At 51.0% G+C, this 18334-nt stretch overlaps 1 protein-coding gene across 1 annotated transcript in view; it reads right to left on the bottom strand.

The window, feature by feature from the left end:
- The window catches only part of PTCHD1 (patched domain containing 1), a 34313-nt gene extending 18367 nt beyond the window's left edge, over positions 1-15946 (bottom strand). Inside the window, exons 1-2 of the mRNA XM_042788716.1 lie at positions 15302-15946; positions 1459-2119 (exon numbers count right to left, since the gene is read on the bottom strand). Coding sequence (XP_042644650.1) covers positions 1459-2119; positions 15302-15730 — 1090 coding nt within the window. The 5' untranslated portion in view covers positions 15731-15946. The remainder of the gene's footprint in view (positions 1-1458; positions 2120-15301) is intronic.
- Positions 15947-18334: the final 2388 nt, after the last annotated feature.

The following is an 18334-nucleotide window of genomic DNA, read 5'->3' as shown; positions in this document are numbered from 1 at the left end:
ATAAAAACCCACAAAAGAAACCAAAGACTCAGGTCAGAAAGCTAGCCTTCATTTGACTCTGACTTTCTTGTGCTGCATTTCCTCATTATGAAACAGTTTAATTTTCATGGATGTCACCTGAAAATGAAAGCCGATGTAATGTAGCTGAATTCTCTTTGTCACTGAATGTATTCTGTACGTTAACTGGTGGTGCGATGCACTGGAGCATAGTCTTTAATTAAAGTGCAACAATACCACAGCTAACCGTACGGGCAAGGCACAGGAACCTGGCGCTGGATGTAAAAATAGTTGTGCTGAAACCTGCCCCATCACTACACAATGTGACTAAGTCAGTGGAGCCACTCTGACGCTTGAAACCTGAAGTATTACTGAGCACTGATTTTCAGCTGGGGAAGCTGTGATCAAATCAATGCATGTATTATTCTCCACAAATGAATAATGGCATGAACGAGGACATATTAAACACCTACAGCGCACAAAGCTTTTCACACTGGTTATGAACCAAACACAAACAAAGAGGCTGTGAACTCTCCAGAGCTCTCATTTTGTCTCCTGTGAAGTCCTCCTGCCTGTTTGGATACAATGCGCAGCATCCCCACAAATGCCCTGGTGCCAACAGGAGAGGGCACTGATTTTGGGTCTGGAGCAAGCTGACCGCCCTTCTCTCCTCCTCTTTCCTACCCTCGAGGGAAACAAAACAAAACGAAACCACCCCGTACCCCACAGTGAGTGCAGGCGGTACGACAACCGGGGAGATGTAGGCGCCTCTGCCGGCACCGGAGCCAGGGAGCGGCCAAAGCCGCTTCCCTCCGTGGTCGTCGGCCGTGGGATGCACCGGCGCAAACCGGACGGGTCCGTCCCTGACTGGGGGAGGCAAAGCTCTGCCCCCCCAGGGTTGTGAAACCCTCCCTACGCTCGCTCAGCCAACCCAGGGGCTGCAGGGGAAACGCAACCCAGAACCGAGCACGGCCCTGATCCCACAGGCGGGCGCCCGCCAAGCCGGGACAGCACCGCGCTGCTCTCCAAAGGAGCCAGCGCTCTCTGGATGCCCAACGCACGCAGCCCCTTTGATTTGCCATCACGGCTGACGCCGTCACTGAGGCACAGGGACCTCTGCAAAGGTTTCCCTCCAACGCTGGCTACCAAAACCAGAATCAAACATCCACGAAAAAGCAGCAGCTGGGCTCCCCCTCTGCACAAGGCACGGCCTTTGCACGCCCATGTTGCTCGTCACCACGTCCTACGGCAGGGTGCTACGCCACACCGGAGCCCCAAGCATGATTTTAATGTCCTGGCACGGTACAAACATCTTAGGAAAAGAGGCCATGTGGATTTGGCACGGGGCAGCGTTGCAGGGAGGAGGCACCAGGAGCCATGCAGTGATGCTTCTCTGCTTGCTGGGAAATGCGTCAGGGAGGCACAAACACACAAAAGAGAGAGGAGATAGGAGATAGTTACCTAACATGACGAAGGGGATTCCCAGGAAGGTGGAATTGTATTTCCCACCAGTGAGATTGATGATCCCAGCTGCAGTCAGGGTGGCAAGGGTCACGGTCAGCAATCCCAGCAGGCCAAGCCAGGGTTTGCTGCGGACACAATCCTGCATGGAGCAGCAGAGAATGGCCAAGGTGACCACAAGGACCAAGCTTGTGATCAGGTAGCGTTCTGACACCCTGCTCGTCTTCTGGAAATCCTCCTTCAGCGAAGAAGAAGTGAAAGGATACATTTTGACTTTCCTGTTGGATTTCTGGAAAAGTTCAACAGTGTCACAAAAAATGGATTCCCACTTCTCTGCCACCATGTCATTCAAGGAGTTGATTGCCTGCAAGTAGTAGGTGAGCTGAATGGCTTCTGCAGACTTCACCCGGTCTTTGCTGTGCACAGTAACCCCACCAAGCTGATGCCCATTATACACTTCCCTGCCATCCTTTAAGTGAGTAATCGGATAAGTGATTGCAAAATTAGTTCGATTAGAAGAACGAGCAGCCTTTAACTCCTCCAGTACATGCACTATGTCGTCCACTATGCATGTCTTGTCATTGTTCAGGATACATATATGGGCAAACGTGTAATTGAAACCAGGTCTTTGAACTTGGATCCTGGTCACAGCAGAGTGCAACTACAAGGGAAAGAGAAATCACACACGTTATTCATCAGTTCATCTCGCACAGTAGCAGCCAGAACAACAGCGGCTCCTCACCTCCGTTCCTTTCCTAGTTGATCTCAGCAACAACAACAAAAGTTCTGGTGACTGCAGTATTAATAGCACACATTGAACAAAAAAAAAAGGAAACATGCATTAAAATAGCAGTATTATTCCCTTACGTCCTTTGCTGGTGACTTGGGTGTGTTGCGAGTTGCATCTGTGCCACATGCATCTGTCGTTGTCGTTGGCCTCTCTAATGTATAAGCAAACTCAAAAGGCCTGGACCTCCACTTTCAAGTGATCTGGGCAAACATAAAAGGGAGAGCAACAGTCCAACCGTGTCTGGGGACACTGTTGCGCTTGGGATTGCCAAATTACTCTCTCGACAGATAAACTTCAGGTGCAGAAGGCAGAAGAGCAAGGTGACCAGGGATGCCACCTCTGCGGGATGCACCGGCAGCCTGGCAGCCGGCAGCGGTGGGGGACTAGCACTCGCTCAGAGTAAAGGACGAGCCACAGCTGCACCTCCTAAGTGTAGAGATTGTCGGCATAGCAGTAATATGATGGCTGGCATTAATTAATTTGACCTCTTTTCCCCTCTTTTCCCCATCAAATCCTCGGCAAGTCTGAGAGCGGGAAGCAGTGGCAGAGACTGACACTGGTTTTCTCTCCTTCTCTGAGATGTTCTGTCAATCAGGGAAGGCCCCCTAATTTTAGGGCCTGCAGGTTATTACCGCTTATTGTTTGGTCTAGCAGCTCTTAGTGCAGCCTCCTGTGTAAGTTGTTTTGCACCCTTCTGAAATTTGCCATCCCTGAGCTCTGACCCAAAGTGCAATTATTTTTAAAATCAGAAGGGCAGAAAAATTACCCTCTCTTCTTGAAAAAATATAGAAAACTCTTGCAAACTTTTCTGGATCCATTTTAGTTAACACAGAAGTAACAAGAAATCTAAAAGATGGCAAGGAAATGGCCCTAATAGGCTCGGGTTGCAGTATCTTTCAGAAGCAAAATACTGAGTCTGCTTATGTTGGGAGCCTTAGCAAAGTCCAAGCTGTTTTTCTGCAAATTTTCCTTGCAAAATGTGCAGGCCTTACCCACCACCATCACCATTTAACTTCTGTGCCGCTCTAGTTGTGTAAAGAGTATCAAGACCTTCTGTAAGGATGTTGCTGAGGCCAAGACCATCTTACCCACTGCCAAAAGTCTGAGCAGACTTCCCCTGTGGCTGTGATGTCCTTCATGGTGGGTAGCCACAAAGTTAAGGAAGGGGCTTTCTCTGCTCTTCTAAGTGGCACAGGGGGTACCCGACACCCCAAATGCCGGAGGCCCCTGCACACTGCTGCGTGTGTGCTTTGTGCACGGCTCGGTGAGATACACGATGCTCTCGAGGTGTGAGCAGGGACGCGGCAGAGGGGTGCGCACCCCTCCTGCTGCCTGGTCCCCACGACCCCATGGACGCGGCCGCCCCAGCGACTGGGCGGTGTGGACTGCCACGTCTGCTGCCATGGGGGGAGCAAACCACCGGATCTGCTCTGAGGAACTGCACAGATTCATCCTTCGGTCCCTTTTACACTGAGGGAAATGGTCATAGGAGTACTGCAAAGGTGGTGTGACAAAAGCAGGGCTGGTGAAAGGGAAGGAGAAGCCCTCCTTCGCTTGCAAAGCTCTTCCAGGGAGCTGAAAAGCCAAATTAAGAACAACTCTAACTTATTTTCCTTAAAAGAGGAATAGTTTTTATCTGCCTTCAGATTTTGAGGGAGACACAGAGAACTGGCTACGGGGACACGATTGCTTTTTCTTTCCTACTTGCACATGCTGTTTCCTGCTGCAATCCAAAGAAGGCAGGAGGCTCTTATGCCTACTAAAGAGGCTGGGATAGGTGATATTTAATGGAACAAGCTCCTTTCTGAAGACAAACACTGTTTAAAAAAATAGAAGACAAGGTACACGAGAGCAGTAAAGCTTATATACTCATCTAGTGACAATGGACAAAATGTCTAATAATCACAGCTAAAATCCTGCATTTGTTGAAATTAAACAGCCACAGTGACTTTTGTGTGGCATTTCAGACCTATTTGCAGAGAAAACCCTCATTTACTTGATACTATGAATCTGATTGTTTTGTGATTACACTGCATAATGTTTGATGTACACCCATTACACTGTGACGGGCATAAATTTAGTTATGTTGCCTCTGTTCCTCAGGATGATATGACATCATGTAGGCAAAGATTACAAAATTCCTATGTTCTCAAAATGTTTCTCTAGCAGCTTGGAGGTGTATTTTTCCACATTTAAGTAGCTTTTATTTTCAACAGAACAACAGTTCAGTGTTGACATTAGAAAGACAGGTTTGAGAAATTAACTGAACTAACAAATCTTTTCACAGTACTGCAAGAACACCATACCTGGCCGTGGTGAGAAGTAAAATTCCCCAACGTGGAGAGAGAACAAATAACAAAAGCCCCCAAAATTAGGGGCTTTTGCACAACTTTCTTCTAAAATGAAACTACTTAGAAGATTTGCAGGAACATGCCAAAGAAATTAATCTGTTTGGGGAATTCTTCCCGTCTTTCCCATTTGTGTCTGCAAAGCTCCACTTTGCAAGAGCTGTTTTGGGGTATGAATTCAAATTTATGTTATTACAGTTTGGGGAAAATTTGCCCTGATTCACTGAATCGAAGACAGATACCTGATTTTAAATATTTCACAATAGAAGCTACTGTATGGTTTTCATTGACGGCAGTTGTAAAATCAGATGTTATATACAGAAGCACAGCTAGGAGGAATAGAAGACAACCAGGAGGAATAGATGGAATTTCCTGCCTGTGTTATTTTCACAATACAACTCCTTCAGAGAGGATCCATCGAGTGACACAATCCAGAAGAAACTAAACTGTCATGCAACTTCTATCAAATAACATGTTTCTCTTTACCTGCCCTGCCTCGCTGCTGCATTTGCTTCCTTCTACATCTGAGGCACTTTCTTTCAATATTTAGGTTATAAAATAACCTCATCTGTCACAGCTGTTACTTCATCTTTAGTGAAAGGCTAGAAGCTAAATGTCATACCTAAAACACTCACTTCTTCTTGGAAATGATAATTTCAGCCTCAGGAGCCTGTTCCACAGTGGTGGCCCCAGGTGCTTCCTGCAAGGCCGTGCTGAGCTGGACCAGGCGCCTCCCAGCGATGGGGTTTTGGGGAGGAGAGGGGAGCAGGCAGCCAGCTCTGCATCCTGGCACATCCCAGCAGCTGAGCAGCCCCCAGAGCCGGCTGCAAGCTCGTGCAGTTTAGAGCAGCTATGAGATGTACTCTGAGCTTTGCCGGTGGCCACATCGTTTGGTCTCGAATTGGAGGCAGACAGCCAAAGAGGAGGAAAACCTGCCATTCCCTCCATCCCAGCGAAGTATGCCGAACACTGCCTCAGCACACCCAAGGATTCAGCTCTGGGAAGCCTGACTCAGACCCTGATCCTCAAGACAAACACGTCACTTTACCTGCACTTTGCTTTTTCAGACCAGATCCTAGGAAAGAAATACCTCTGTCGCCACAGGGCTGGGCGGGGGTGTGCTGCAGCATGGCTGCAGGCTGTTTCTCTCCCTTTGCTCGCCTGTGGCAGTCCGTGTGTGTGTCGTGGGGCTGCTGCCTCCTCCCCACCGAGAGCTGCAGTCCCACGGCACTCTCCTCTCTGCTGCCATGCTGGGGATTCCACTGCGGCCACACAGATTTTTCCACTCGCATCCAGAGCCCGCACCCATAGCCCCGGGTGACTGGCTTCCACAGAAAACAGAAGGTCCAAGGGGTTACAAGGGCACCTCCTACGAGTTCAAGGGATTACACGGTCTGTGATTTGGCTCACCTATAGTACACCAGGAGGTCCCCCAGAAAACTTCAGTTTGTTAACAAGAGATGGTAAAGGCTGCTGTGTGATGGGGACAACATTAGCAATATGCTAATGCATAATGCATATTGCACTCCTCAGTGCAGCAGATTTTAATAGCAAGTAACCATATTCTGAATAAACCTCGTACCTAATACTGGGACAAACAAACAACTGACCACCAGATTCTCATTTATCCAGCTGTTTTCTTATCCTTACCGATCCTAGTAGGTGAAGGGGAGACTTAAAGGAATAACAAAAGCTGAATGAATGGTTTTTCTTGAAGGGAGACATGCACTGCTTGCTCATCACTCACAGCTTTTTCAGCTAGCTAACAGTGCAAGGAACCAAAAAGCAGTTTACTGCTGAGATGCCAGAGCACTGCAGCATGAGAACTGCACAGCGTCGCCTAAGCTCCCTTGCCACAGTGGCGTGCTGTCCCTGAAAGCGCTCAGGCACGAAAAATAATAACTTCCACCTCTCTCTTTCATTGTTGTTTAAACAGTGACCATCACTTGCAATTCCCCTTTCCCTTCTGACAGTAGTGTTTATGTGTGTCCTGTACCACGCCAGAGATTTCTAGAACAGAGTTTTCTCTTCCTTTAGCCTTTAGCCATTTGCATTTGGTAACATCTTGGTCTTGGTTTTTGTTTACTCTAAGTTCCATGTTCACTCAGTTATTTATTTTAAACAGAGGAAAGATGCCTTCATCTAGCAGACAAATCCCTTTCTGCAAATACCTCCAGGGGAGCGCTGTGCTGGTCTCACACCTCTACACCAAGCTACCTTTCGGATCCCACTGCCCTGGTGCCGGCTGGTTTTGCCTGTGGGCCCAGGCGGGGATGCCAGGAAGCAAAAGCTAAAATCCTTTCACTTATCCTGGGCTAATCCACTTGCTCCAGGGCCTCTGAGAGCCGTGGCTGCAACGATTCCTTCAAGCTGGTTTTGGCTGCCGGTCCTCCTACCTCTGCCATCAGCACGGAAAGGCAGGCACTGGGAACCAGAGACCCCCCAGTCGGCTCCGTTCGGCTGCCCTGGGATGGCCAAGCCCTGCACCAGGCTCTGCAAGACAGCTCTTTCCCCTGCGGAGCTTGGCACAACTTCCAGCAGCGGCAGCAAAGCTGAACCTGAAGGCAAAGGGGTTGTACTTAGAGACGTATATTCGGGACAGAAAGGAAAGCTTGATTTTATTTTTAAGTCCATGCAAAAGATGGAGGGAGCTGCAAGAAGGGGTGAGGAAAACCTCTAGCCCCTTTGCTTTGTTGAGAAGTTCTTTCTTTAATTCAGAAGTGAGCAGGTATTACCAGAATTTAGTCAATTTAATCAGGTAACAAAGAGGTCTGCAGCCTCCCTGTGAAGCAAACAGATCCCATCCCAGCAGGGAGGGCTTAGAAACTGCTGATTCATTTGCAAAACGGTCCGATCCCAGAAATCCTTTAAGCCCACATTACATAAACTGCTACCCCCATCAAAGCTACGGGCAAAGGGAACGAGGCACGAGGACCCAGCGACGGGCACTGCTGTCCCACACGGGTCTCGCCTCGCTGGCGGCACAGCTTTGCTCCCAGGGAAACTCCACGGTGAGAGCAACAGCAACACACAACAGGACACTTCAGTCTTGCCAAGTGCCTATTCCTAGCTCATGGAAAGACATCCCGACTCCTGTGGGAGCTGGATCAGTCTCAGCCACCATTTTTAGTATTAAGGATGTGTACAACTACATCTTGCTTATCATATAATCCTCAAAAATTAGTTTGGTTTTGCTTCTGAGCAGTGACGTGAGGTGTTTTATAGGGGACATCACTCATCGTAAGGACATGACAATGCTTTGTTACTTGACATACAGTTGATGAATGGCCAACCAGACAAAACTGGCTAGATATATGGATGTCCTCCTGTACTGCAAATGATCTGGCACATAGAGGGACATGTTTTACTCAGGAGCAAGTTCTTTGCAATGCTATATTACTTTTGTTGCTGTTGCTGCTATTATTTGACTCTATTTAGTCCTTCAGTTTACATCTGATGGTACAAATTAAAAATGAGTTTCACTCCAGTCAGTGTTGACAACTCTTACAATTCTTTTACTGTCATTTTCACCAAGTCTGGTTTTTCTCTGAGCCCTGGAGCCTGAAGTATTGAGATTTAAAAAAAAAAAAAAAACCAAACCAAAACCTCAGCTTTTATAAAAAAAACGAACAACCAAAAAATCTGATCTCATTGTTATGGAAGAAAGCCTGAGAAGGCTCAAAAATAAAGTGAAGAATGAACTCATTATCTATTACTGCTTAAAATCTCATCACTTGTTTGGGTTCAAGACTGAAAAACTAGAAAGCAGAATGAAGACAATAATTTTAAATATAGGCTTCATTTTCATGTGAAGCTGGTTTATTCTTTTGGTAATTTTTACAGGTAACTTGTGCCAAGGAAAACAAAGAGGAGAAAAAGCCTTTAATGGATAGCTATAAATTTCTCCACTTTTTCTATGATCACAGTAATCTCTGGCAATTTGTATCTTTGCCGAATGCTTTTTTATTCACTTCAAGAGATGGCCTCAGTCAAAGTATAAAACAGTTACGAGAGGGAAAAGACCTGCACAGTTCCCACCTTAATTCATGAGAGAAAGCACAGTACGGGCCACAGACAGGGGCAGAATTAAACTATTAAGAGTGTCTTTTCACCAGAAGAAGGTGCAGAGAGGGAAGCAAGGGAGCCTCTGAACAGGGCTGTGCCCTGCTGTCAGTCTGAGCCCATGGGTCCAGGGCAGAGGTTCCAAAGGGGGCTGGTGGGCAGCGGGGCCCTGGCCAAGCCAGCCTGGCTGAGGGATGGAAAGCATGCACGCAGCCGATAGAGGAAGCCAACAGATCCCATGGGCTCGGGATAAACATCAGAAGTTGCAGCTGGAGAGTGTGCCACGAGGATCACTATGGGTAGCTGGGCTCTTTTTCTAGCAGTCCTACAATCAGGTTTCCTGAAGAGACACTGAGATGCAAATTATGCAAGCTATGTATTTTTACAACTAATGTTTTCAGCTGTCCAAAACATGGTGAATTATATTTTCTCCAAACAATTTTCATGTAAATAAAATCTAAAAACTGCTCGAACTACAAGTCATCAACTGAGGGACAACTATTAGTGCTCGAAGTGGCAGATGTGCCTGCATTTACATTTCCATCTGCCTTCTCGGTAACTACGGAAAATTGCTAGATATGATTTTTCTTTTCTAACCTGAAGTGGAAAAGCTTTTCTAACCAATACTGTCTTAATTCTGACAATCGCTCTGGTAATTCTGCCTGAATTTATCTCACCAAGAGAAGCCCACTCTGGTTTTTGGGCCAACCGCTGCCAGAGGACGGGACACCTGGGCAGCAGAAACCCCTCTGCACAGCCTGGTGTGTGGCTCCCAGATTGATTTTTCGTGATGGGGGAAAAAAAAAGAGGAAAACTTTGCTCCTGCGGCTGATCTTGCATCAACTCCACTACTGGTGGCCTTCTCCACGTGCCCCAGACCTCTCCATAAACACCCCTCCAGCCTTACACTGCTTCTCAGGGGGCTGGAGACACGGTGGAAGCTCTTGCCAAAGGCTCCTCCAGCAGAAGCGTGGCTGAGGGTCCCCTCCGCGCTGCAGGGGAACCTCAACAGCGTTCACAGCGACTCGGCTCCTCGCTCTCCCTTCCAACAGGAGATAAGGGGGTTCTGGTGTAAACCCCAACTTAAAGGCAGGGCCCGGCCCCAGCTACCGGGAAGCCCAAACGTGGTCGCTGGGGAGCCCCGGCAGCTCTCCCCAAGCCTTACGGCACTGCCTGGGGCACTGGTGGCCCGGCCTGGGTGGCCTGTGGTGCACGGAGCTCCCTGGCCTCCCACGCCTGCCCTGCCTGCTTGCGGCGCTTTCCCTGCAGGGGTGACGTCCCCCGTCACGCACATCTAGCCGCGTACGGAGAAAATCTGCCCCCGCGGGGCTCTGTCAGACAGGAGGCGAGGTCTGACCTCCCAAGGCAGGAAAGGCGACGCAACACGGGGCGCTGGGCGCTCCCAGGGCGGGCTGCCCGGCTGGCAGCAGCTCGGGCCACAGGGGAGCATCGCTCCACGGCGCGAGGCAGGAGGGAGAGCGGAGGGGCCCCGTCCGGCCCGGCGGGGACCAGCGGGATGTGCCCGACCTCCCAGGCACAGGCAACTTCAGGAATTGTGCTCCAGCCGCCGGCCGGTGCTCGCGGGAGAGATCGAACCCTCTGGCGCACGGGAAGCACGACGAGGAGCTGCTGCTGCTGACACCGGGAGCTCAGGGGGGTTTCTGCACGCGCTTCCGCGCTGTCCTTGCAGCGTGCCATTTATCTTCCTTCTTCCCTGGCTGTGCCCAGATCTTACCTGCGTATCTTAATTCTCATCTGTTTTCGCATAAGATACATTTTAGCCCTGCAGCATTGTGCTGCTATGACAACAGGCTTGCACTTCTGCTGCTTTCACACCCTTGTTTTTCTTGTATTAGGACTCTTCCCCTCATCTTACAGCTTTGCTCTAAAGACATGACTTCATCCTTTTTTTGTTGTTGTTGTTGTTAGCAGAATTCACTATTTGTTCTGTTGACTGTTTCCCTATAAGTGTTTTTAGTGCTGGAGCTACCTAGAGAAGGTGAAGACCTACTATATCTATTGACACATCCACAGTTGACTGACTGTGTGCAGGTATTCAGAAGTAGTCAAAGTTTTAAAATAAAGGGTGCCTTGCGTTAGCCAGGATGGCAACAGACACAGCTTTTGGCTGTGCTGAACAGCAAAACCCACTTCCACCAACTTTGAAAATAACGGCTTAAGTATGCCGTGTTTGTTCACCAAAGCAACTGGAAATACCACAGACAAGGGAACATAAATATGGTTATTTCCTCCATCAGTTTCCTCACACATAGAAAATAAGTGCGGAAATCTGGGAAGACTGTAGACAGAGCATGCAGGCAGGCACATTAACAGGGACATAATAATTAAGGAGCAGAGAGAGGAAATAAAACCCCAACAAGTATGAGGTCTACAAAATTTTGAAGTTAAACTGTTTTGTTCTGCAGTAATCAGAAGTTACGCAGTTCTTAAATAAATGTGCCCTTAAACGGAAATACCCAATTTTACTATCTGCTTGCATGTTCGAATAGATATTTAATCAGTTATATAAACTGGCCATCAATAGATCTAGATGAGAGGGGCAAGGTATGAGCACTGTCTGAAAATATGTAGTTAGGAGAGGTTTCTTTAAAAAAACGCAAACCCTTATCTACAGATTTTCAGAGGCAAACTGCAAATACAATCCCCTTCAGTAAGGCATGTTACATTTCAATCCCTTTTCATCTTTGCATCTTGTCATCTTAAGTGGAGATTTTGCCAAAAAAATATTATTGCTGTGTTATTGTTATAAACACAATAACGTAAGTAGAAGAGAGGATATTCTGTGAAAAAAAGGAAACCTTACATTTAAAAAAAGAAAAAAAAAAAAGCCTTTCATAGTGTAATACTGTTAACTCACTGTAAGTATAAAGGAATGAACAGGCTCATGAGGATGGGTGTCTCAAATTCTGGCTAAATCAGAATATATTTCCTGGGCTTCAAAAATCTGTCTAGGTCTGTATTTCCAGTGAGTCTGTCTGTATGCCTTCAACCTACCAAGCTCCTCGCTGCAAGCGGAAATACCACTGTGAAATGGTAGGGGGCTGCTCTAACACTATTTTTAGGTGGGATTCTAGGCTTGGAGGATTTCTACAGACTTTACATAATCATCTGAACTTCTGCATGATGGTCCACACCAAATATCCCAATTATCTTTGCTTCTCCAAGCACTTCTTGGAAATACAGGGGTAAAACCCACACATTCTTCAGTTAGGTGTTTTCTCTTCCTAACTCTCTGTCTCTTGAAAGAGCAAAATCTTGAGGAAGATCGGTCCTGCACACCAACAGCATAGAATGCCAGTGCACTGTGCTCAGCTATAGAGCAGGTACAGTAGCTAGTAAAATTTAGTTATTGCCCTCCCACGGTACCTCAGTCTCGGCATGCATCTCTTGTATATCTGAGACTCTACTGAGGCTTTTTATTGGATCATCTATTCGAGGCCAGAGATCAGGATATGTTTAGGTTTCTCCCTTTCTTCTGCAAATGACTATGCCAGCTGGAAATGCAACAGGGATAGCAGGCCTAGAATGGTTTAAGCATTTATGGGGAGTTATGCGAACCACGAATGGAGATTTATACAAAAATAAAAGTCCAAACCATTATATAAGACAGCCACGCGCCTCCCTGCTGATGAGCAGGAGAGACCTTGTGTTGAGCAGCTTGTACACTCAGCAAGACCTGCCACTGTCACGCGAGCAGCCAGCGGGATGTCCTACGGCAGCTCCAGCTCTGGGAGCGCCGCTTCAGATCTGGGCACGAGGCAGTCGTGGGGCTGAGCCCTTCCCTAAGTCTCTTCCCAGCCAGCCAACGGGGTATCGTGCAGTAGTGGCAACGGCAAGTTTCTCGGGCCGGTAACGTGCCCACGAGGCATTGCGCTAAGCTAACCACAGTATTTTCAAGATGCCACCAAAGAAGTTATTTCATTAACTAATGAATTGATTCGGGTGTTAGTGATTAACTTTTGACAATACTAGCCACGTTTCAATTTCATCTGCTCAGACCCCAAAACTCCGTATCCCTTTACTAAAGGGACAGTAATGGAAGCTGACTTCTTCCTCTGCCAAACGCAGAGGAAATCTTCTCCTGCCTTTGCCACATGACTAAGGTAGCTGTAGCTGTTCAAGGCCTGCTCCCTTCCCTCCTTGGCTGATGAGGGGGAATACGGTGAGTAAGGAAACCCAGATGAGGTGCTGCAAGAGCAGCCGGCACCTGCCTGGGGCAGCCATCCTCCTGCTGAAGGGGTGGAGATGCAGCAACCACCACGCGGGAGGAGCCCGTGTCCAACCTGATGCCTCTTCTACAGCAAAAACCTCTCCCTCGGGGAGGTCATCCTTCTCCAGAAAAGGAAAGGTAAGCAAATGCTGCCGTACCAGGTTCTCTGCCCTGACTGTGCCTACACAGCAGCATCTTCAGGAATGTAGGTGGGATTACTCCATGGTTTCACGCATGACATTTATTTACAAGCACAGCACTTTGAGTTGGTTGGCTCTGGACTGGGGCTCGGGCTGCCTCTTCTCTATTCTCCCCTTCATGCAACTGCATATATCTATAAGAAAACCCTGATAGCCTCCTTTCCTTTTCTCCTTCCCTTGGTGAGCCCTGCTGACATAAAATGCTGTAGCCCTGCATCACCACAGATATAACAATATTGGGATCTAGGAGCCCTCCCTCCTATTTTGCCGTGCTTTGACCCACAGGGCCATCCACAGGGTTGGATAGGCAGCTGCCTGAGTCTGGCTCTACCCACAAACAGAAGAATAATTAGAACAAAGGACATAATCTATTCTGTACAAGACATACTGGAATTAATTAGATAAGTAAAGAGTTGGAAATAATGCATCAAATATGCCTGACAATGTCAGATTAACAGTAAGAGTAAACAGTCAAAAGGCAATAGTGTTCATTATCTCACTAAATGAAAAATAATCATTTTGTTAGCAAATTCTGTCTATTAAAAATGAGGCAGTGTTAAATACTGACAGAACTTTCTAAGTTATAGCTCTTCCGCTGATGTGATAAATCTTATGCAGAAGTTTGCTTGTGGAAAGATTCTGAGTACCATTTATTTGTGTGTCACTATGCTATTGGTAAAACTACAGATCTCTAGAGAAAGCAGTACAGAGAAAAAATCCATTATCATTATTATCCTATGACTGAGTAAATGGGCACATACTGGATGTGAATGCAATTCACGGTACAAGAAAATGAAGGAATGAAAATCCTCTCTCTGGAGTTTTCTCGTTTGCCAGTAACATTCCTGTTACTGTACTTAGTGAGTCGATGCTCATTAAATCTGTTTGCTGATTACCGTTGGGTAATATGTCAACAGCAAAAAAAGAAAAACATAAAATGCTGATTGCCTCTTGTACTATAGTTCTGTATGTGGCTACAGTGGAAAAAAAATATAAATAAATCCACTGTAACAGTTATTTCCTTCTTTAGTAAAGAGTGAGGTCTCCCCACATACAGTAGGTATTTGCATCTATCTTCTCATTTTAGAAGACACACTCCCTGAAACTATTAAAAAGAATTAACATTGGCTTTTGTATGGCCTGACAGTTTGACATTCAAGCAGGAAAAAAAAAAAAAAAAAAAAAAGCAATGCTGAGGCTCCGGGGTTTCCATACAGCAAGAGTGAAAACATGCAGGACTGAGCTTGCCACACCTCTGGTTATTTGTAAACGTTCCTTTCCTTTTTCCTGGGTGAACTTGAGCCTCTTAACACACAGTTTCTGCATCTGTCCTCCCTGTCTTCCCTTTCAAGATCGTTCAAAAATACTGGGGTGTAAACTAGAGTACCAGTTTCAACAAATGCAGATTTCCGACATGTTATGACATACAGTACGGTGAGATGTCCTGTCAGACTGTGACTCGCACTCTCCGTGCCGCTCAAGTGACAGGGAGGATGCTGTCCGCTCTAACTTGAACCGGCAGCACAGGCTGTGCCGTGCCTGCAACCTACAGCTGAGCTGGATTTTTCTTCATCTACGAAAACAGCATTTTCTGTGATGGTGGGTTGGGAGTGGAAGGGAAAAAAAAAATACTACCCGCTAAAAATAATCAGCTGAGTTATGTCATTTGTCTTCATGAGCAGTGAGAAGGAGGTTTTGTGCTACCCCTCTCCAGGCAGAAGTGCAGTCCAGACACAGCAGCAGCCCCCAGAAACATTCTCGGCTGCTTGGCAGCTTGGTACCGAACTGTTTTTGAAGTTCTGAGTTTATCAAAGACCCGGGTCGCCTTAACTCGGGAGCACGACTGCAAGGCGAGTAGAGAGGCAACGAAAAATTAAGCAAGCAGCCTGCCCTTCTCGCTCAGTCAAAGCAAATAAAACCCAAACGGGGTGGGGGGAAAAAAAAAAAAAATTAAAAATAAAGTGTGCGTGCGTGTGCATGTGTGGGAAGGCAGCGGAGCCCGTGGCGCTGCCGGGGACGCGGTGCCGGCTCCCCGCGGCGGGCTGGCATCCCAACTGTTGCAGGGGGGTGACCGGGCGGCTATGGCGGGCGGGGGGCAGAGGCCGGCACCCACGCGTGGGTCCGTGCGGGGCTGGCGGGGAGCGGGGCGGGATGCGAGGCGCCGGGCCAGGCGGGGTGTCGGTGCCCGGGGCCGGGGACCCGCCGCGGTTACCTTGAGGATGAGATCGGTGTGGTGCTGGTCCAGCATGTTGGCCTTGCGGAAGGAGGTGATGATCACCCGGCCGTACCTCCCCGGCGTCTGCAGGTCGGAGTAGAGCCGGTGCTTGGAGCGGTTCACCGGGAAGAGGCTGTCCACCAGGTTCCTCTCGATCTTGGCCAGGCTGTGCGTGGGGGCCAGGAGGTGCTCCACGCTCTCCTCCACCTGGTAGCGGCTGAAGCTGGCGCCCAGCAGGATGGAGATGAGCACGGGCGCCGAGGCGAAGAACACCGGGTGGCTGGCGACGAAGTGGCCGAGCCGGGAGAAGGACGTCCCCAGCCCCCTGTGCAAGACCTGCCGCAACATCCTAGTGCGGAGGGCGCGCAGGAGGGCGAGCGCCGCGCCGGGGCCCCCGCAGCTCCCCCACGGCCCCCGCAAGACCATGGGGCAGCCCCGCCGGGCGCCGCCTCCCCGCCGGCCGCGGCTGCGAGGGGCCGGGGGCCGCCGCCGCGCGTGTGCGTGTGCGTGCGTGTGTGTGTGTGTGTGTGCGCGCCTGTGTGCGTGCGTGGAGCGGCTGGGGCGCCCGTCCTCCTGCAACGCCGCCGTGCCCGAGAGGAGTTTCCCACCGCCTCGTTGCCCGACTTGCCAACGCGCCGTCCCTCGCCGCGGCCGCGGAGCGGCGGCGCGGACCGCCGCGGGTGGGGGGGGGGGGGGGGGGGGGGGGGCAGCCCCGCCGCCGCCGCCGCCGCCGCGGCCCCGCCGCGGGAAGGGGCAGGCGCCGCTCGCCGCTCCCCGCCCCCGCCGCGGAGTTTGCGCGGGAGCGGGGCTGCCCGCAGACTGCTGACTAATCCCCCGACCGCGGCAGGCGGGGCGGGCGCGGAAAGCCCTCCGCGGCGCCCCCGCCGCCGCCGCCGCCCTCCGCCCAGGGGCGCGGGGCCACGCCGGGCGGCGCCTAGCACGGGGCGGCGGGGCGCAGCGCGGCGCCTCCCGCCGGGGCCGCCCCGCGGGCCGCGCTCGGGACGCCGCGGCGCGCCCCGCCCCGCCGGCTCCGCCCGCCGCCGGCACCGCCGCCGCGCCGCCACATCCCCGCCCCGCCCGGGCCGCCGCCCCCGGGACGGCCGGGGAGCGCAGGCTGCCCGCGCCCCCGACGGGCGGGCGGCGGGGCGCGGAGCGGCCCTACACACACACACACACGCACCCCCCCGCGCCCCCAAGCGGCGTGGAGGGGGGTGTCGGGCGTGTTTCGCGGGGAGGAGGGGGGGGCGCTTGGGCTGGGGGAACCCGCCGCCAGAAACGTCTGGGCGCTTCCCCCGGCGGCGGGGGCGGGACGCGCCCCGGGGGGTGCCCGACGGCGCGCCCCGCGCTCCCGCCGCGCAGCCTACCGCGGCGGCGCCGGCAGCGCGGCCCGGCCCCGCGCGGCCCGAGTGGGCATGTGCGGCGCTCGCACATGCCCATTAGGGAAACCGGGAGCCGGCGGCGGGGCTGCCCCGGCCCGCCTCGCCGTTCCCGGCCGCCCGGCACTGTCCCCGGGGCCGCCCCGGCAGCGCCTCGCGTGGGGAGCCCCGGCCGGCCGCCGGTCCTCACCCCCCCCCACCACCCCACGCCGCTGCTGCCGGGGCCGCGCGGTGGGAGCGCGCCGCCGCTGCCCTGAGCGCGAGCCGGCAGCCCACGGCGGCGTGCGGCTGAGCGCGCTGCCCACCTGTACCTGTCGGTACACCCGTCGCGGGGCGCGATCGCGGGGGGACGGGCTCGTGTTTAAAAACCACGGCTTGCGCGGTTCAGGTGCCAGAAACGAGCGGGGCCGGCCGTGCGGGCTGCGGCTGCCGGCGTCGGCGGGCAGAGGGGCTCCCGCCGCGGACCGGAGGTGCTGGCGCTCGCAGCCCCGTCGCTGCCCGGGCCGGCGGCTTTACAAATCGGCGAAAAGCAAGTTTCTGTCTGACAGCTGTTACACCTGTTGCTGCACGAAGCGGCAGCAGCTCCCTGTTTTGGTTATCGATAGGCTGACAGTCATCCTTCCTTTTACATTTCGGTAGTGTCTGACCTAAGCTAATGTTTTTTCACAGACGCTTCATGCACAAAACCTCCTTGACATCATTCTTGTCTCCTCACTCGCAGCTAGGTCACGCAGCTTGAATGCTAAACTCTTTTCCATGTTTCACCGCTTGGGATGGGGTGAGTGAGCGAAGGGCTTGATGGAGCAGTGCCGAGGTACGGCCAGTAAGGTCCCCGTGGCCCCCGGTTCCCCTGGGTTTGGTGCCCAACGGGGCCAGCGTGGCTGTGCCGAGAGCGCCCAGCCCAGGGGTACTGGGGTTTGGAGTACTGCCGTGCCCCTGCACGGTTCCGCACCCCGCTGCTTCTATCACTCCTACATCAGCTTAAGTTAAAAAAAAAAAAAAAAATTGGAATACCTCGAAGATGGAAATACAAGCAGAAGCACAGACACGGGAGAGGATTGGGCTCAAGTCTGGGTGTGGATTGGTATCGGGTCCAGCCTCAGAGCCTGGGTCTCCTGTGCCTGTTCCCAGCTGTACACGGACCCCAGTGTGGGCTGTGCCACGTCCTTGTCGGTGAGGGGAAAGCGTTGGGAAGTGCCTAATGCTTTATGTCATTAGCAACAAGCAAGGAGCTTTTGTCATTGCTGCTGACAGGATCATCTGTGCTTATATTGTGGTGGGGGTTTTTTGTTTTGTTTTTGTTTTGATCTCCAGTTAACATTTTATTATTATTAAAAATGAAGGGAATTATTAATTATTTTAGTAACCATCGAGTGGCTGATACGCAGTTTTCCAGGATACCTCAGGAAAACTAGTTTGAGGATCTGACATCCAGCCCAGTTCTCAGCACATTAATATTGGGTAAGCTATAGGTGACCCCAGGAAGAATACATCCATTTTGTGGGGGCAGAGAGGAAACACGATGTACCAGCGGTTCTGGTGGATGTTCCTCTGTCTTTCCAGACCGATGTCTTTTTCATTGCCTGTTGTAACCAGCCATAGAGTGGACTGTTACGTGTGGTGGAAATCATACCTTTCCAAAGGTAGTTGTGGG

The sequence above is a fragment of the Tyto alba genome, unplaced genomic scaffold (genome assembly GCF_018691265.1).
Source record: "Tyto alba isolate M040663 unplaced genomic scaffold, T.alba_DEE_v4.0 Super-Scaffold_14, whole genome shotgun sequence".
In the NCBI taxonomy this organism is placed as follows: Eukaryota; Metazoa; Chordata; class Aves; order Strigiformes; family Tytonidae; genus Tyto; species Tyto alba.
The sequence above is the reverse complement of the archived record's forward strand: the minus strand, read 5'-3'. Positions and strand labels throughout refer to the sequence as shown.